This window comes from Nothobranchius furzeri, chromosome 3 (genome assembly GCF_043380555.1).
Source record: "Nothobranchius furzeri strain GRZ-AD chromosome 3, NfurGRZ-RIMD1, whole genome shotgun sequence".
Taxonomy (NCBI): domain Eukaryota; kingdom Metazoa; phylum Chordata; class Actinopteri; order Cyprinodontiformes; family Nothobranchiidae; genus Nothobranchius; species Nothobranchius furzeri.
This window is the reverse complement of record NC_091743.1, coordinates 72,020,259-72,039,697: the sequence shown is the minus strand read 5'-3', so window position 1 is coordinate 72,039,697 and position 19,439 is coordinate 72,020,259. Positions and strand designations below refer to the sequence as shown.

Sequence of the window (19,439 nt, the reverse complement as noted above, 5' to 3'; positions counted from 1 at the left end):
TCTGATGTTCCTCTATCCTCTTCCAGAATGACCTGTCCCTCCTCAAGACCACCTCCTCAGAGGAGACTCTGGCTGTGGAGGAAGTCCTGGGCAGCTTTGACTTCCTGTCACATGACCTCACTGCAGACGATGACGCTTCCTGTTTGGGCAGCCTGAGGCTGAAAGACAGTGGGTGAGTTTATGGAGCAAAGATGGCCGGTCAACATGGAAATGTTCTTCAGTGCGTTTATTTAACTGTTCTTTTAGCATCAGCTCGTTCCAGCAGAGCACTCTGAGGAGTCTCGGCCTCCTCTCTAAAGACAGCCAATCGGCTTCTGAGGAAGAGCTGGTCATCGCCCCACTGACTTCTGGGAACTGGGGTCTGGACCAGGCCCTGGAGACACACCTGGATATCTGCTGCATCCTGCTGCAGGTATGAGGAGATCCACACGCTGTTTGGGTCCGAACCTGTTTAGCTTCTCACGAGCTCTGATCTTGTAACGCGTCTCCTCAGGCGATCCCAACGACCGACTTCAGCCCGTCTCGGAGGGAGCTGCTGGAGGAGATCTCCATCCAAACCCAGGTCCTGAACCGAATCAGCTGTCTACTCCTGGAGAAGAACGACAACATCTCAGCTCGAGACCGTCAGTGTGAAACCCAAATGTGTCTGGTTTTTAAATAGATCTAGTTTATCTTCATGTTTCTGGGTGAACAAAGACAAATGTTAGACTCTGATTCTGGTCATGTCCCCCTGTAGTCCTCCCTAAAGCCCAGAGGTCCAGGGACACGCTGCTCTTCTGGCAGGAGTGTGGGGACAGCAGCAGTTCTCCTTTCTTTTGTCACGTTGATGACTTTTCCAGGATCCTGAAGAGACGTTACACTCACAAGGTGAAGGCCAAGCAGCCCGGCCAATCCGACAAAGGTATTCCCAGCAGCCAGATGCTCCTGAAAGCTATTAATGGTTTTCATTCTCCAGACTGTCCTCCTCCTTCTTTCTCCTCAGTGTTTTCCCGACTCCTGCTGCAGCTACAGGCGCCCTGCCGGCTGGTTCCCTGTTCCCGATCCATCTGCAGTCCAGAGAGAGTCTCGGTCTTCCAGCTTTCAGCTTATCTGAAGCGCTGGAACTTCCAGGATTTGGGAGAGCACATCTCCTGCCTTTCCAGAGAAGGTAGGAACTCATCTCATCACATTCATGAGCTGGTATCAGCGGTCCGTTTTAGAAATGTTCTGGTGTTAAAATCCAAGATGGAGGAGCTGGAAATCCACCAAGAAATTCCATCCTAGTGAAACAACCCATTAACGCCACAGCTGATTGAACAAACCACTGTTTTAGACTGGACACTGAGAAGAAGACTTCAGGATTTGAGGATGATTTGTGAGTCCGCCTGGACGCCACATTGAGATATTGGTTTTATTGGTTCAGATTCTCTAAATCGGTGTAGAACGATGGAGATGATTCAAATCACTTTAATTGTGAATCTGATGAAACAAGTCTGTCTTTATTCATTCTGGAGATGAACCAGAACAAAAACACAAAACTTCCTCTAAGATGAAAAAAAACAAGAATTAACTTTTTTTTTTTTACCCTGAAACTATTTTTAGTGTTTTTCTACTATTTAGGAGGAGGATTTATAATTGTATTTGTCTTAACAAATGAACTCATCTCATTCTTTTTGTTGTTTCTGGTTGTTTAGAGTACATCCTGTCGGCACTAAACAGCCCCAAAAGGAGGCGGGCTTTAAATAAACTAAGGGGGCGGGCTATATCAGAGCTCCTCCCACTGGGATTCACCCTCCAGACTCTTGGTGCCCTGCTGATCGACTCAAACCACCGAGTTTGCAAAGCTGCTTCCAGCTGTGTCTGCAGAGCTGCAGGATGCAAGTCATTCAGGAACAAGGCGAGTTGAGTAAAATGGAAATACGCCAGAGAACGCTCATCTAGTGAGGAAAACATAAGGATGTGGAGATTAAACGCCAAATGTTGAGAAAAAGGGTCAACGGGGTATTTTCAGTCCGACAGGCTCATTACTTAATGATGTCATTTAAACTGAAACTTTTATTTCAACATTTTCTTTTTTGACTTTAGTCTGCTGACACCAGTTTTAGACTGATGCTCCGCAGTCCTGGGTTTACCTGAGGGTTTGGTCAGATATTAACATAATTTTGGTTGTGAAGGGATGAAGATTTGCAAATGTACTCCAGATAATGTGTGTGTGTCTTTGTCCTGCAGGCGGTGGTTTTCTACACTGAGAGTCTGAGGAGTCCTGATGTTCTGACCCAGTTGGGCTCCTGTTTGGCTCTGAAGTGTCTCAGGGTGAGTGAACTCTCCCGGGAAATCTCAGACAGTTTTTTCAAACTAAATCCTGAGCAGGTGTTTTTGTTTGTCAGGCGACGGAGAGCGTGGACCACATTTCAGATCTGTGGAGATCAGAGGACGAAGATCTACGCAGCGCTGCCAGAGAGACCGTCCTGTCCTTCGGTACAAAGATCCCTGCTACTCCTCCAGCAGCTGCTTGTTGTTTGTGTTGTTTCATGTTGTTTATTTTCAGGTAAAAAGGGACACGAGGCCTTCCAGAGGATGGACCAGCTGTTCACTGAGATGCAGGAGGAGGCCTACAAAAACCAGGAGACTGAAATCACCATTTTATAGAAAGATTCTGGAGTTCCAAGCTCTGATTTGCAAACCTGACAGGATGCAGCCACTTTCTGGATGAGGGAAGATCTGCTGATCTCGCCTGGTTCTGGATGAGCTGTTTCCCGTCATCCTGCAGAACTCTCCTGAGAACTTGAATATATTTGTTTAAAAGAGTTTTGTTTAAGATGCTCTGATGGAGCCGCATTTAACCTGAAGGTTTTTGGCTGATTTCAATTTAGAATTTTCATAAAAACCTGTTTGTTGGAGACTTATAAATTTATTTTCGTTATAATTGCGTCTTGAGTTTGTGGCTGAGGTGTATAAGTTGTAAGAACGATGTATCACATGTATATTAAGCCCAGAGGGACTGAATAAAACCACAAAGAGCTTCAGTGTTTTTGTGTTTTAAATAAAACACAGGAACAAGTGCTGCCCTCTGCTGGACCGCTGAGGGGCGCTACAGTTGCTTTCAAACTTAACTCCTGGAGGATTAGATGTTGGTTCTGTTTGAATTCAGCGGCTGTCAGAGGAAGTTTCATTCTTTACCCAATAATGAGTTTTGGTCTGATATGAAATAGTTTGGTCCCAAAACAACTAAATCCATCAGACCAGAACCTGTTTGTGGGAGTTAAAAATCCAGTTTTCTGTCAATAATCATTGGTAGTTTTCATAGATTTGACTAAAAATGAGATTTTGTCTTGAGTCAGTCTGCAGAAACAAGTTTTAAATACAGGTTCTTTAACGAGTTATGTTAATTTTTATTTGTCACATCTTCAGCTCATACCTTGAGTTAGACATGTTTTACGCATCAGGTCTGCCGATGTGAATCAGAGCAGCTGGCAGCTAATTAATCACAAAGTTACAAATATATTGCGTAAAATAAATGTGATCACTTATGATTTCAAAAATTACATGTTTTCAGACAATATTTAAGGAAATAAATGGTTATTTGCCAAACAAGCATGGCTGAAAACAGGTTATTTAAAAAGTGAAAAAAAAAATTCTATTTCAGTCAGCATAAACCGCTGAACTCTAAGAAAAACCTGTGAAGAAGCTTCAGAGCGTCTGGAGAACAGCAGGAGAGTCATGGCTGTTTTTACCAACCACATCATTAAATTGCTAATGGGATGTTTAAATAAAACTAATTCTATTCAAGCAATTAAAAGATTTTATTTAAATTAAAATCAAAGAAATCTTGTTGCAGTGAACATGTTCTCTCTCACACACACAGACCCCTCTTACTGTGAGCATCCAAAAACTAAACTTTACCACTTAGAGCAGAAAACAAGGAAACTTAAATTCCAGCTGAATGTTGAACCAGAGAACAGTTCTGCGTAGATAAAAAATCTGATGGTGCTCCGTTTCCTTTACGTCAGGCCTTTGGGTCTCAATGTGATCAGAAAAAATACACACCCATATTTATCCATGTGTCTCTCACACACACACACACACACACTTGAAAACTTTCAGCATTTTATTTAGATTCAATAAAACCTGTGAAACTAACGCTTCAGAAAACAAAACAGCAAACCATGCATGAGAAAGACTTGAAAATGGAGTCCGTCACTGACGTGGGGGCGGGGCCACAGCATCACGTGTGTCACTGATTGTCCACCGTCGTGTGCTGTCCTGTTCGAGAATGCGGAGTTTGGTGATGTGGAACAGCAGGAGGAATGCGGATCTGTACAACTCGTCTCAGTTTGGGCAGTTTGAGGGAAAAAACATGTTTGTTTTTTTTAAAGAACAACAGGAACACTGAAACGCTGTACAGAATAACGTCTACTTTGAAATCAAACAACGCTGAGAATGAAATGGAGAAATCTTCTCAACATCAAGCTCACACTTCCCTTTTGCTCCTCAGATGCATTAAAGATCAAACATCCTGGCCTCGCCACCCGCAGCCTAAATCTCTCCAGCCTCCTCATAGGTTTCATCTTTGGCTGAGCGTTTTCCTCTTCTCGTGTGACGTCCACCCCTCCCTCAACAGCATGGCAGTATCATTCTACAGTAACACTCCCTCCTCAGTAGACTTCCTCGTTTTAGGTCCCGACGATGGCGGGGTCATGGGCCGCGTTCGGCAGTGCAGCATCCTGGCAGTGGTAGAGGAAGCAGTTGCCCCAGCAGCTGTAGCAGAGGAGGAAAAGCGCAGCCAGGAAAACCAAGGCACAGATGGTGCAGGGTTTCCTCTCCAGCAGGAAGCTGAGCAGGTAAAAGCCCATGAACATGGAGTGGTTGAACCACAGAGCAGGATTCAGCGGCTTGGGGATGAGCAACACAGGGAGCAGCCACTGCAGGCAATACATCGTCACTTCTGGTTTTAGAAAAGGGTGATACAGTCCTTTGTTAACCGAGGTCTCCAGTGGGACAGTGGTTCTATCCGACAGAGCTAGGATGAAGCACGGAGAGGTCAAAGCAGCACGATGTTGCCGTCAGATCGTCCCTGGGATAAAAAAACAAAACAAAAAAGAGGCCGTTAACATTTTCAAACAGTATCTGAGAAAGAAAACAAATATTAAATAATCTGTAGATTACACTCAAATCATTAAAGACATTTCAGCGTGTCATGACTTAATAAAAAAATCTTCACGCTGATCAGTGATTCCAACTCCTGATCCAACACCTCTAATAAAACACCTAATATCTAATATGTTTGCTGTTAGTGATGGACAGGCTGATAGGTGATGTTAGACAGGAGTCTCCATGGACTCTACAGATGACAGAGAGCTACTATGAGAGCAGGGTGCAGGTAGAGGAGAAGCTCCTGAGGAGGAGATATGTACCGGAGAAGATAGGAATAAAACAGAATCCATGTGTGTAAATGCCAAAGACACAGGTGGAGCAGTGATGTTACAGGAAGGAAGCAGAAGTAAAGACGGTAGAGGACTTCACCCTAGAAGGCACTATACAAATACAGGTCATTTACCATTAAGCTTCTTTGCTTCCTTATGCTCCCTCTCAAATTACAATTATTGATTTTCACTTTGTGTAGTGTTATTATAATGTTTTTGATTGAGGTAAACAATAAAAACATCAGAGATTCAAACTGAAATTACAGTTTCTGCTAGAAAAATCGCAATTCATGCTTTTCCTAAAATCGTTCAACCCTACTCATCGGTGTGAAAATGTGCAGATTTTCCGCTAAAATGCCCGTTTAAGGAAGTTGGCAGAAGGACAAAGGCAGATTTATTTCTGGCAGAAGCAGCTGTTAGCAGCTGCCACATGGCCTCATCACCTTAAATACACCCTGCTGGTTCAGTCTAACCGGAGTTAACTAGTAATCAGCGGTAAGAGTTGGGTATAAATAATGATTACATCTTTACAATGTTCATTTATTTTTAATATACTGCTAAAATTATCGAGGTGACGATTAACGCCTAACTTGTCAGGTACTCATGACGCCATTCACATCTACCTAGTCAATACAGGAAGTAAGGGGTAAAAAATACCTCATAAACCTTTACAGTAATTAATATGGTTTTAGTGTTTGTTAAATTTTAACATAAACGCTGTTTTATGGCTAATCATTTCACTAAATAAGACCCTATAGTAACAAATGCTAACGAATAAGACCCTATAGTAACAAATGCTAACGCGGCTGGTTCTTAACATCTTTAGTCGTTTCACCTCTAACTGACGATCATTACGCTCTCTGTTTGTACCAAAAAAGAGATTTATTAGTCTAAGCACGGATCACTGTAAAGCAAAGTTAAGGCCCGGAAGATGATTTCGTTTGGAAACACGGTACAAAAAAGAGAGCTAACTAGCCAACATAGCTTCATAAGCAAACACTTTCTGAAAGACAACATATTTAAACACAGCAACCTGCGTCTGTAAAATACAAAATCATTAAACTGTGTGAAAATTTTCGTGCATATTAACCAACCTGACATCTTTAGGGTTCATTCTCAGCAAAGACACGCAACCAGAACGAAATATATCGGCCACTAACTGCGAACTGAGTTGCTTGCTAATCTGCTAGCGCGCTAAGCAGCTAACAGCACCTCAGTATAGGTGTCTACGCGGCGCCTGAACTATTATTATTGTTGTTGTTGTTGTTGTTGTCGTTGTTGACAACTTTTTTATTGACTACAAAATTGAAATATATAATCAAATTAAAATAAAAAAAATCTATTTAAGCAATAAGATATTAAGTAATATTGTTTTTTGTCAAATTAGAATTTTCTCAACTTATTTTTGTTTACTTGACAGTTTTAAAGATAAGAGCTGATCATAAATTATCTAAGTTCAAAAAAAGGATTTTTACATTTTTTTTGTAGTTTTTTAATGTTTTTATCCAACAACAAAATGCCATCACTGAGGAATAATAAAGGAATATTCTATTCTATTCAGTTCTGTTCTAGACTATTTTATTCTAATGTCTTACATTTTGTTTAAATCTCAGACATGGCACTCAAATATTTGTTTTGTTCTGCTGTCTGGAGATTCAGAAATCATCCTCACATCATGAGAAATACATAGTTTTATTTCCTTTTCAGAGTTAGTCCTAGAGTCAGGTCTGGTAGAGTTACCATCAGAATCTGACTAAACTAAAATTTCAAAGTCCTTATCGAATCCTTCATTTTCTTTCTTTTCAAATTAATTTTTGAAGGTTATTCTGACTGTTTTGGTAACCAAAATTCCCAAAAGGACGCCTGCAATAAAAAAGGCATCTTTCTTTCAGGATTCTGTCATAAATAAATAAATAAATAAATACATACATACATACATACATACATACATACATACATACATACATACATACATACATACATGTAAACTGTCAAGTAAAAGGCTACACGAATGATCCTAAAACAAAACCTCTCCCATTTATTCTGTTTATCATTATTAACCCAGGGTTCTTGGTGAGTTTTTAGTGAGTAAACTATAAATGATGAAGCACCTGATTGAAAAGGACAAGGATTTGTACAAATCCTGCTGTGAACGTATTTGCGTGCAATGGACACATACATTAAACATGATTATCAAAACTTTACTGTGATAAAGTACAAAGTAATAAATCATCCTGTGATGCCGTCATACCCACCTTAAACAGATCATTTCTAGATGTCTGTATCACTTAAGGATGCCGCTGTCATCAGTCGCCCATCTCTGATGTTTAACTGCTGTGGACACCAATGTGGGTCACTGTTTTATTCTAGTCCCTCACTGTTGTTTTATTTGCTTGTTTTGTTTTGATTTATAATACATTTAATGTGTTGTTTTTACTTGTTTCTGTGAAACACTTTGGTGGCATGTTAGTGTAGAAAAGTGCTAAACAAATAAAGTTTGAGTCAGGGCGAGCTTATTTATTTTGTACAGAAGAATCTTGAAATAATAAAAAATATACTACTACTACTACTACTACTACTACTACTACTACTACTAATAATAATAATAATAATAATAATAATAATAATAAATTTTATATTATTATTATTATTATTATATGGTAATGTACAGCTTGTTTGTTTATTTCAGAGGAAAGAACAACACAAAAACTAATTTAAATCTAACTTTATTTTTGTACACAGGCAACAAAAGAAATGAAAACCTAGGTGATCTAAAAGCTTATGAAAACCTAGAAAATCACTGTATCACTGTTACTGGAGTATTACAACACAAAGCTATTAAAATGAACAAAATATTAAACCAAAACCATTCCAGTCTAATTAGGACATAAACACATTTCTGCTACAAATGAGTGCTCAGCAACCTGAAGCTAACATTAAATTATGAGAGGAAAGGAAATAAAATAGACCAATTAGTAATATCAACAACAAAAGCACATTTAGAAACATTTGCAACATTTGTTTATTGTGATGATGCTAAAAGCTACATCCTCATCTGTTCTGCTTTACAAACGCAGTCTGTGCGGCAAGCAGTCGTGTATAAATTCTTCTGATTGATGAACATCCAGCTAACACTTAGCTGACAGAGCGGGATCAGTCGGCAGTATATGAATCCATAAGGGCTGAAACACCAGACGTATCTGGAATAACTGCAGCAGGAACAGAAATGCACCAGTGCAGCTTTAAAAATAGCAATCAGAATAAAATAAAACAAACAGAAACACGACTCAAATGCTTTTGGTTCATCTGCCAGCAAACATGAATAAACATCCCGTTGCTGTCGACCTCCATAGAGACATTTATTAGGACCAAACATAAAGAATTTGTGATAAATTCAGCAGAGTCCTCAGTTCAACACAAACACCAATCGGATATAATGTGGGATTGTTTGGACAATCAAGGAGCTTTAAGACAAAATGTCATTTCAATTTGTTAACTTATTCTGGGCTGAAATGTTCTCCAGACGAACCCAAAATGGGACAGCTACATCTTAGTTTCTTATTCTGAAAACTTCAGATTATTCATCAAACATTTAGTTTCAAATCCTTAAAGGAAGTCATCAGACATCAGTTGGTGTTTTGGATCCTTAATCAGGTTTCGGTAACTCCAATCTGACCCCAAACTGGGCCTCGGATATGAGAGAAACTTAGATGTGACAGAATCAGTCCAAAATAAAAGCTATGATTCAAACACGTTTCCCTCGTTGGTTCCTGGACCTCCATGTTGAATCTTACGTTCTGTTATTAAGACTTCATCAAACAACAAGGAAGAGAGTAAGTTCCCTTCAGCTGCGTCTACTTAAACGGGAGATGTGACGACTCCTTCCCACTGATGATTCTGGTTGTTTTTCAGAATATAACTTCAGTGTTTTTACATCTTATTTCTGCTGCTCTGGCTGATCAAGAACACATCATCATGGCCACTGAGAGAAATAAACCTCCAGAAAACCTGAAGCTCATCTGGAAATGACCTCTCTAGTGTTTTGTAGTCTTTTGGCTTCTCTCACACGGGCGTCCACAGCTGAGCTCAAAGAACTCCCTTTAAAGTTTCACAATAAGAGTCTATAAAACACATCAAAACATCTGAAGTTATGAAGATATTAAAACATTTCTCAAAGAACAGAATAAAAACTGTTTTTATTTTAACTTGACCAATTGCTCAGGTTTAGGCCCAAAATTGAAAGTCTGAATTACCACTAAACAGTTCAACACCTGCTGACATAAACCTGTGTCTGCAGCCGACTTAAAATGTCAACTCTTCCTGTTTTTTTTTTCTAATATTAAAAGTCAGGATTTTGATCTAAAATGTAATTTTCCACGCTGGAGCTGCATTTGGTTTCTATGAACTCTCTGGTGTTGTAACTTTAACACGATTAGCAGGGAAATAATCAGACAGAACTGCAACATCAAAAGTTTTTCTGGTCAGTCAAACATGTGATCTCTGACTCGTGATGTGACATGGGTTAGGGTTAGCCTGCGTGTTGCACACGGCATGTTTAAGCACATCAGGCTATCGGGGCACAAGCAGAGCTTCAGCCAACAGATTTAGAGCGCACAGGAAACATCTTCAGCAGGTACAAGAAATACTAGAAGCAAAACAGAGATAGTTGTGCAAATGTTAAACATGATGCAACATTTTGGTGACGGTCTCGTCTTCCAGGGGAGTCGATAAAGTGGCATAACTTTCACAGTAAGAGTTTCTCTTCAGTAGTTGGAGCTGAGGAGTCGCTGCTGTCAGACTTTAAGAATTTAAATGTGTTTTTCCCTTCAGGGTGTTCTGCATTGGACATGCCGGTTGGTAGAAGCCATCACTAGACATCCAGAATATTGCAAAAGTAGAGATGATCTTGTATGAAGTGTTTTATTGTGAAAGTACGAGTGTTGCATTACTACATTTGCTGCTTTTTGTCTTTACATCTACCGATTAATGTGTCTGCTTTATTTACAGTTTGATATCTTCATCTACAGTCATGCATTATTTCACGTTTTACATGAGTGTGTATTTAAAGTTACATTCCACTGCTGGTAATCACAGTAAACATCAGACCTAAAGGCGCTCTCCAAGCTGAAGAAACCATTCCTCCTGTGGCCCAACATGGCTTCTTTACATTCAAATGGTGCAGGTGGAGAAAGAAGCTTCATGCTGTGATTTATTGTCTCTAACACCGAAATAGTTTTGTGCAGCCACCCTACGAAGAGCTAAGAGCGCAAGGCACACTAAACCCAGGAGGGATAGGATGTTTCCAACATCAAGAACAGGTTCCAACTGGAGTAATAACTCTGATCCTCTAAATGACATCAGCGACTCCTCCAGCTGAGCTCCGTGTCTCCTCAGCCTTCACTAAACTCTGACAGGACATCATGTCTTCCTGTGTGTGCCCCATGTAACACATTTTGTTTTCTTCCTTTTCTGTCGTCATGGTGATCTCCTTCTCTCCTCTTGGCTCCATGTATGAAATAAAAATCTCCTCCTCATCAGTCAGAGGTGTGTGTCCTGCTCCTCTTCATCATCCTCAGTTGCTGCTTGGTTGACGAAAGCCTGAAAAGCGAAGAGGAATGTTTGTGTTGTTGCTATGACGAGCCGAGATCAAAATACAAATATCATCTTTCTAAAATAATCATCCAATCACCTGCCAGCGGCTGTCGTTTCCTCCCCCGCCTCCTCCCACCGACGCCAGCCCATTGGTGCTCGGCTTCCTCTCCTGCATCTCAGGCTGGGTGTCATTGGTCACGTCCAGGGTGGGGTTGTCATGGTAACCGTTCTCTACAGAATGAAGCTCTTCAGCGGGAAACTGTTGGAGAGCAGACTGATGGTTTTGAAACCAAACCTGGAGCTTTTAAGAGGAACAGTGAAGTTTGAATCTGAGCGCCGACATTTCAGCCTGATGACCCTGAGCTGTTAGCCATGTGATCTGGTCATGCTCTCAACTGCGTCTTTATTTATATAGCGCTTTACAGGAACAGAGGTAACACCAAAGCGCTGTACAAGAAATAAAAGAAAAACAGAGTAAATGAAATTAGTACACACTAAAACAACAAGCAGGTTCAAAATTACAACACTAATGGCAGGAAGGAAAGGCCAAATCATATAAAAACGTCTTCAGCCTGACTTTAGAAACTGCCACTGAAGTGGAAGCCCTCACAGAGATCGGTAGCTCATTCCAAAGCTCAGGGCCTTGCACAGAGAATGACCTGCCACCTCGTGTCTTTAGAGATGTTCTGGGCACAGAGAGCAGGAGACGGTTCTCTGAACAAAGTGCCCGTACCGGGGTGTGTGGCTGTAACAGAGACGGAGCTAAACCATTCAAAGATTAAAAAAAAAAAAAACAATAAAAGGATCTTAAAACCAATTCTAAACTTTACAGGCAGCCAGTGCAGTTGAGCCAGGACCAGAGAAACATGGTCAAACTTCCTTTTACCAACTAAGAATTTGGCAGCCGCGTTTTGCACGAGTTGTAGCCTCACTAAGGTGCCCTGACTCACCCCATTTAGGACCGAGTTACACTAATTAATGTGGGTTTTAGTAAAAGCATGAACTACTGCCTCTGGATCATTTCGTGTCAGGATTGGTTTCACTTTTGCCAAACGAGGAGGAGAACACTCCATTTACATGTGCATCAAAACCCAAACTTTACTCCAAGGCTAACAACTGATGCCTGGTGTTGACCTACCATGGTCTTCACCGCCGGCAGACGCCTCTGCCAACAGATGTAGATGAATCCAGATGTGATGATGATCATGCAGATGGCACCGATGATGACCAGAACCACAAACAGTTTACCGTAGTCGCTGCGTGTTTTACTGGGGCGGGACTGGCAGCTGGTGGCCGCACTGTAGTTCTGGATGCCCACCTGACAACACACACACACACACACACACACACACACACACACACACACACACACACACACACACACACACACACACACAGGTAAAAACTTTACATAATCTTGTTTTCAAAAGCAAACAATCATAAAAAGTGATCTGGAATAATATTTTTTCTCTTAAAATGTTCTTGGGTTAAATTGATTATACATTTGTTATAAATTTGTAATAAACTTTTAATAATTAAGTAAAACAAACCAAATCTGATGAATGTGAAACTAACAGAAGTTCACCTTATCCAGGCTTTTTCTGATCTCTCCCAGAATGTCCAGAACATCTTGAGTAGCAATCACACCTGGAGACAAGAATCCAACAAGCTGACATGTGCTTGTGTGTATGCAACGCATGTGTGTGTGTGTGTGTGTGTGTGTGTGTGTGTGTGTGTGTGTGTGTGTGTGTGTGTGTGTGTGTGTGTGTGAATGCGTACCATGCCCAGATGCCACGTTCATCAGCAGCTGATGTTGCTGATGTGTTGGCTTGCTAAGGTAGATTACCCATGATCCTTCAGGGCTGTTCATTCTCCGAGCAAACACTCGCTCAATAATCTTCAACAACCTAACACCCTGATCCACACGGAACTCCTCCTGTTACACACACACACACACACACGCATGAACACACACGCACGCACGTACACAGACACACACACACACACACACACACACATGCACACACACGCATAAGTCAATCTTCACAGACTAAAAAGCACAGCAAGATAAAATCTTGTTGCCAGGGCAACTAATAGTTTCCTGTTGTGGCTTGTGTTATTGTCATGGCAACAGATGCAACACTTTCTACTGAACACGCCAGAACAGGTCTGTGATCAGCTCTGTTCAGAGCTGGGCTCAGGGTAGCCCACATGATTTGATGTCACCTCCTGTTTAAGATCTGAACCAGTCCAAACCGGTCCCCGTGATCTGGACCAAGTCTTGTTTCTGATTCTGAAACCTGACTCTGGAATCTTACACAGTTCATGTTTTTGGTCATGTTCAGGATGACGTAGCCTCGAGCAGCCAGTTCACTCCAGTTCAAACAAACCACCTGAAATGTAAACCAAAAACACATAACCATTTAGAGCCTCAGTACATTTTAGAAAAGGCTGTTTTCACCTGACACAAATATCTACACACACCTGTCGTTGTTCCTCCGGATCGGACCTGAGCTCGCTCTCCGTGAAGCTGACGGTAGGAGACGGATCGGTGGTGAGCGCTAGGATGGGCCATACTCTTGTTTCCGCTCTTCTCAGCGTCTCTTTCTCATTTTTGTCTTTTGGTTTAAACTCTGGATAAAACCAGAAGGTTTGATAAAAGTGTTTTTGAAGTTGTTGGATTAGTTTGTGAGCAATGACCGTAAAAGCTGTGATGTCACCATGTTCACCTTGTTCCCAGTACTCCTCCTCTTCCAAACTGGGCTGTAGAGGCTCCCTGCTGGGAGCTGAGCCAACCTCTGGAGCTGTGGGATTCTGGGTAATCACACCTGTAAACATCAGGCCTGGTTCCTCCTCCCCTGTTTCATCTGCAACAACAAACCAAACATGAAACACAAGCATCAGAAATAATTTTATCTCGTTTAGATGTAAGGGTTCATAATGAACTCTGGTCTGAAGGGCAATGTTTGTGTTTGTATGTGTAGAGGCTTGCTTTTGTAGCTTTTTGGAAATTAGGTGTACAAATACAGGCCATCTACCATTTTCAGTTATTAAACAAATAGAAATCAAGTTTTGAGAATACCCCTTGTGTAACTTCCCAGAAGCCCAAAGTCTGTGCCTGTGTCCGTTTCTGGGGTGGCAGTTCCAACATCTGCAGAAACATCTGGAACATCTGTGCTGGAGGCTGCTGTAGGTGCTGATGTTGACTGAACCAAAGAACTGGAAGAGCGAAGAAGTCCGTAGCCGCTGGACTGAGAGTCTCCATCCTTCTCTGCTTCCAGCAGCTCTCGATCGAAAGGACCTACCTGTTGGACAGGCTGGAGGTTAAAGTTCCTGACAAATGAAATATCTTTGATAATTATCCGATCACTATGACATGTGGGGTCCCTCAAGGCTCCAATCTAGGACTGCTACTCTTCAAGCTCTACATGCTCCCCTTGGGTCAGGTCATACTTAATAACAACATCAACTATCACAGCTATGCTGATGACACCCAGATCTACCTAGCCCTATCAGCTAGTGACTGCCGGCCACTGGACTCACTCTGTCAGTGCCTAGAACAAGTAAACGACTGGATGCAGTCAAACCTCATTCAGCTAAACAAAGACAAGACTGAAGTTACTGTCTTTTGCAACAAGAAGGATAGGATGGATGTTATTGCTCAGCTAGACTCCAGGGGAATAAAGACAAAGACCCAGGTTAGAAATCTTGGTGTTATTATTGACTCCGACCTGAGCTTCTCTGGACCTATTTTGGCTGTAACTAAATCAGCGTTTTATCACCTTCATCAAATATCAAGAGTCAGAGGTCTCATGTCCAGACCAGACTTAGAGAAAATCATTCATGCTTTTATTTCTAGCCAGTTGGACTACTGCAATGGTCTCCTAACTGGTCTTCCCTAACTGGTCTTCCCAAAAAAGCTGTGAAGCAACTGCAGCTTGTTCAGAATGCTGCTGCTAGAGTCTTAACAAGAACTAAGAGAACGGAGCACATCACTCCTGTTCTTAGATCCCTACACTGGTTACCAGTAAACTACAGAATAGACTTCAAAGTGCTCCTACTAGTTTATAAATCACTCAGTGGCATGGGACCAAAATACACGTCAGATCTCATTCCTGTGTATACACCCAATAGGGCTCTGAGATCCTTAGGTAACAATCAGCTGGTAGGACCTCGGGTCAGAACCAAACAGGGTGGAGATGCTTTTAGCTATTATGCTGCTCACATGTGGAATCAGCTCCCCCAGGACCTCAGATCTGCCCCAACTCTAGTGTTGTTTAAATCAAGACTTAAAACCCTCATGTACTCATCAGCTCATTGTCTCCACTGTAATCTCTGATGTAATTGCTCAACCTTAATTCTGCCTTTTCTTTTTGGCTCTAAATTATAATTTTATCTGTGTATAGTTTTAATTTGTGTCTCCTGTTTATTGTCCTGCCATTTCATGCCAATTGTAAAGCACATTGAATTGCCCCTGTGTTTGAAATGTGCTATATGAATACAGCTGCTTTGCCTTGCCTATAATATTATATCCAGTAGTGGTTTGGATTCAGATCCATGTCTTTGTCTTTGTCCTTACCTCCAGAACTGAGGAGCCACGATGCTCCTGCAGCCCAGAATCATGCTCCTCATTCAGGAAGGAGTTGCTGTCGGGCTCTTTGGACGGATGCAGGGATGACGTGTAGCCTGTGACACAAAGATACATGCTAGAAACCTGTGTGTGTTGTCATTATAGTTAATAAATGATGTTCAGGACTCCTGCTGGATAGTTTCAGTCATGCTGATCCGGTTTCTGACCTCTGGCAGACATAAAGCAGCACGTTTACAGAAATAAAGGATCATAATTGATGTTTGGCTCCAGATATAAGTGGATCTACGATTATTACAGGCGGCGAAAGGTGTTCTGATTAAGCTGTCCACTAACCGATCAGAGCATCCAGGTCTGGAGATGAGTGATTAACCTCTAAGACTTCTGGGACATTGTGTTCATCCATCCCTCCTCCTGTTTTGTCATGCGCTTCTCTCTCTCTTTCTTCTCCTGTGTCTCGCTCCCACTCTTCTTCTTTTCTTCCCTCTTGGTCCTCTCCTTCGTCTCCTCTGTCTCTGTCCTCCATGTCCATCCCATAGAAACCAGAAGCCTCTTGGGAGTTATCTCCCGCCCCTGGGCCACCAACGAGCACCGTCTCTGGGTCAGCTGGGTATGAGGGTCCACTGTAGCCTTCTGGGTCCTGGGGGTCTATGAGATGAACCATATGCTGAAGGTGCAAAAACAATGTGATGAGCTATTGTGAGACACTGAGCTGGAAAATCTCAAATAATAACCCATCACAAAGAATCACATATGTCCCTGTGGGGGAGTGTTGGATTACAGATAAAGGTAAAACATCAGATGTCTGAGAAAATCTCATTTCAGATGGAGATGAGAGATGTGCTGGCTGAGAGAAGACAAAAAAACTGTTGTTTGCTTAGGAGCTAGAAAACCTCTTAAACTAGGCAGAGTTTGTTTGCTTGGATCCTGTAAATGCATCACAAAGCTTTGCCCTCTGAGTCATGTGACCTCCCATTAACGAGGTAAAGGCTCCATCCTATTGAGGTCCATCCCAAACCCAAAAAGTAGCTGCAAGCGTGATCAAACCTATAACTAACACTAAACTAAAACACTAAACGATATCAAAAAGATGAATCCTTTGTAACTAGGTGTGTGTGTGTGTGGGGGGGGGGGGGGGGATGAGAATGAGAATGAGGGTGATGTGGGGTCATTTTAATCTGTAAGGCACTTTGAGCTGCATTAACTGTATGAAAAGTGTCTCATAAATAAAGTTTGATTTGATTTGATAACTGTCTAAGATCTGGTGCTTAAATGATGTTTCTAGCTGATGTTTTTTTTTTGATGGGGACTTTTTCTTTCAAACAGGACAAAGTTTTAAGGCAATATGAATGATTTCCTATTTTACTCCATGAGGTGTTGTTTTTGGCACATTTCATCACCATAGTAACCAAAAACATCACAAACCGTCACACATGATGCTGACACGCCGCTCGTTTCCATACTATTTCAGAACACTTTTCTATCCAAACCTCATTAAAGCATACAAATAATAATGGTGTCTCTATTTGTTTCTATGAGAAGAACAACCCTGAACAAAAGTTTAGGAGCTGTAAGCAAGATTTCATCTCCAGATGTTCATGTCATCCCGACTCACCTCCATCACATCATCCACATCAGGATCTTCTTCCACTGCAGCAGAGGTCCTGGCTACCTCCTGGTGTGGTGCATTCAGCTGTGAGGAATTAGCTGACTCCACTCTGGTCCGTGAACGGGACGTTTCGTGGATCTCCGGCCGGCCCAAATCATGAACCAAATGAGGCTGCGCTCGGACTAGCTCAGTGCCTGAGTGGCGTTTGGCTCTGACTAATTCCTGGACGAAATGTGACCGACCTGGGGTCTCATCCCCAAACAGAGGAGCCTGAGGAGGACGTAGTGGTATGACACGCTGAGAGGAACTGCGTCCGGAAGCTTCACAGCCGACCAGGAGGGCTATGGTAAAGAGAGAATAAATACAACGTCAGATATTTATCACACAGAGAAAAACTTTGGTCAGTAATCAAAATTTTATCAACCATTCTGAAAAAAGGAGTTGATCAAAAAAATTCCTCAAAAATAATTTACTGAAATGAAAAATTTTCCTATTTTGACCTTTTTTAGTGTTTAAAACATAAATGAACAGGAAACTCAGGAAATAAAAACAACTAATTATATATTCTATAAGAATTAATATTCTCAAAACAAACGCAAATCTTATAAAACTGAAACTACTTTCAGAATCTCATAGTAAACCTCTTGCTTTACGCATTTGCATAAATCAACAAAGGTTATACTTTCTCACTGAGCCGTTTTATTGTGATGTCAAGTCAACCAGAGGTGTGAGAAAATATCAATCACAAATATTTGGGTCAATAATTAAATCATGTTAGGAAACATGTTCGAATCACTGTTCACGTTCAGCTGAAAACACATCAATCTGCAGTGCAGCCCTTCAAAATAAGAGTCACTTATTTATCATGACCTGTGTTCATTTAGCTGTAAATATTTACTTTAATCACTGAAGGTCTGTTCATCAAAGCACTTTTATAAAAGAAGTTGTCTGAGCACGTGCAGCTAGAATATCCAGAGTTCACCTTTTAGGGAGGCTGCAGACAGACTTATGTCCGCAGGTGGCAGTGTTGAGCTGTTTGATTAAAACAGAACTGAACAGCTAGCTTTTAGTTATTCATGTATTTCACTGATTATTCAGCGTTTCACTGATTAAACCCTGGAATGCAGGCTTCATTATTATTTCTAACACTGAAAATAGAATGAAATTATTAACTCCGCTGTAGAGTTTCATTAACATCATCTTGTCATCAACAATGTTTTTGTGTGATTTCACGTTTCTGTCTTAAAGTCTAAAGATTTCTCTCTGATTTGTTTTTCAGTTTGTTTGTTTTTTTAGTTTTTTGTTTTGTGCGAAACGGTGTGTGTGTGTGTGTGTGTGTGTGTGTGTGTGTGTGTGTGTGTGTGTGTGTGTGTGTGTGTGTGTGGTGGGGGGGGGGGGGGGGGGGGGGGTCCCTGCTGAATCGTGTTTTGTTTAAATGTTTACCTCCATCATGCTGCAGGATGCGGAGACTCACCCGTCAGTGCAAGGAGGAGGACCGGGCCCGGCATGTCCGCTGCAGTCCTCCCGCCTCCGCTCCGAAAGAGATGCTCCTGGAGGATTGAAGGGGAACCAGTGCTCTCACGGCCGCGTCATGTCCGAGAAAGGTGCAGGTTTACCGGTTCCGAACACGCGGGAGGGACGGTAGGCGTCAGAGACCCAGAACCGAACCAGATCCGGTGCTGCAGCACTGAGCCTGAATCAGGTCTGCGACTGACTGCTGTGCCTGGTCTGACCACTGGAGGTCGCGCCCAGTGGCGTGTCCAGAGGGGTGCACGTGCCTCCCCTGCAAGAAGGCTGGCCACCCCAAAACTGAGTCAGTAAAACATCTATGACATATGGACAATAAAAACACATCTAGAACATGTAAAACGACATTGTTCTGTGTGTGCACGAAGCAGTACAAGTGATAATGCTGCTGGAATTCATTGTTGTATCCTTCTCAGCAGCAACAGCACTTTGCAATGAGTTTCAGATCAGTTTCAGCCCGAAATATCAAATCTTTGCTATTCAGAAGTTTTCAGGATCAAGTTTTGGCTTTGAAAATTATAATTTTAATTATGTTTCATAATTATTCATGCATGAAGAAGCTAGGTCAGATGTTTGTTTAAAAAAAATAGAATGATGTAAAATTAATTCAAACTCAAAAGCTGCATTTTCTATATTGTTGCGAAGTAGTTTGTACCAGCAAAGCCAGTTTAAAGAAGAGACATTTTTTACCAAAACACTTTTATTTCTATCGGAACAAAGC

General features: G+C 41.6%; 3 protein-coding genes across 3 annotated transcripts in view; 1 reads left to right on the top strand and 2 right to left on the bottom strand.

Moving 5' to 3' along the window:
- The window catches only part of ripor3 (RIPOR family member 3), a 34,927-nt gene extending 31,922 nt beyond the window's left edge, over window positions 1–3,005 (top strand). The window contains exons 18-26 of the mRNA XM_070549940.1: window positions 27–172; window positions 247–412; window positions 494–623; window positions 737–901; window positions 983–1,147; window positions 1,674–1,876; window positions 2,209–2,292; window positions 2,367–2,457; window positions 2,528–3,005. Coding sequence (XP_070406041.1) covers window positions 27–172; window positions 247–412; window positions 494–623; window positions 737–901; window positions 983–1,147; window positions 1,674–1,876; window positions 2,209–2,292; window positions 2,367–2,457; window positions 2,528–2,628 — 1,251 coding nt within the window. The 3' untranslated portion in view covers window positions 2,629–3,005. The remainder of the gene's footprint in view (window positions 1–26; window positions 173–246; window positions 413–493; window positions 624–736; window positions 902–982; window positions 1,148–1,673; window positions 1,877–2,208; window positions 2,293–2,366; window positions 2,458–2,527) is intronic.
- Window positions 3,006–4,069: 1,064 nt separating this feature from the next.
- Window positions 4,070–6,646, bottom strand: blcap (bladder cancer associated protein). The gene is made up of 2 exons (XM_015958545.3): window positions 6,497–6,646; window positions 4,070–5,053 (listed from the first exon to the last, which is right to left on the bottom strand). Exon 2 carries the CDS (start codon window positions 4,914–4,916, stop codon window positions 4,653–4,655), a length of 264 nt encoding a protein of 87 aa, XP_015814031.1. The 5' UTR covers window positions 4,917–5,053; window positions 6,497–6,646; the 3' UTR covers window positions 4,070–4,652.
- A 1,466-nt stretch (window positions 6,647–8,112) lies between these two features.
- On the bottom strand, window positions 8,113–18,932 carry podxl2 (podocalyxin-like 2). Its single transcript, XM_015958546.3, has 13 exons — window positions 18,666–18,932; window positions 17,198–17,532; window positions 15,919–16,249; window positions 15,574–15,680; window positions 14,077–14,299; window positions 13,724–13,861; window positions 13,479–13,627; window positions 13,313–13,387; window positions 12,774–12,930; window positions 12,580–12,641; window positions 12,133–12,312; window positions 11,092–11,253; window positions 8,113–11,000 (listed from the first exon to the last, which is right to left on the bottom strand). The coding sequence occupies exons 1-13, from the start codon at window positions 18,697–18,699 to the stop codon at window positions 10,941–10,943; spliced, it is 2,013 nt and encodes a 670-aa protein (XP_015814032.3). The 5' UTR covers window positions 18,700–18,932; the 3' UTR covers window positions 8,113–10,940.
- Between the last annotated feature and the right edge of the window lie 507 nt (window positions 18,933–19,439).

Coding starts and splice junctions, on each gene's coding strand:
- blcap (XM_015958545.3), bottom strand. CDS start 4,916: ATGTATTGCCTGCAGTGGCTGCTCCCTGTGTTGCTCATCCCCAAGCCG.
- podxl2 (XM_015958546.3), bottom strand. CDS start 18,699: ATGCCGGGCCCGGTCCTCCTCCTTGCACTGACGG. Junction 15,681..15,918: donor AGACCTGGATGCTCTGATCG/GTTAGTGGACAG, acceptor TTTGTGTCACAG/GCTACACGTCATCCCTGCAT. Junction 13,628..13,723: donor GGAGGAGTACTGGGAACAAG/GTGAACATGGTG, acceptor GGTTTTATCCAG/AGTTTAAACCAAAAGACAAA.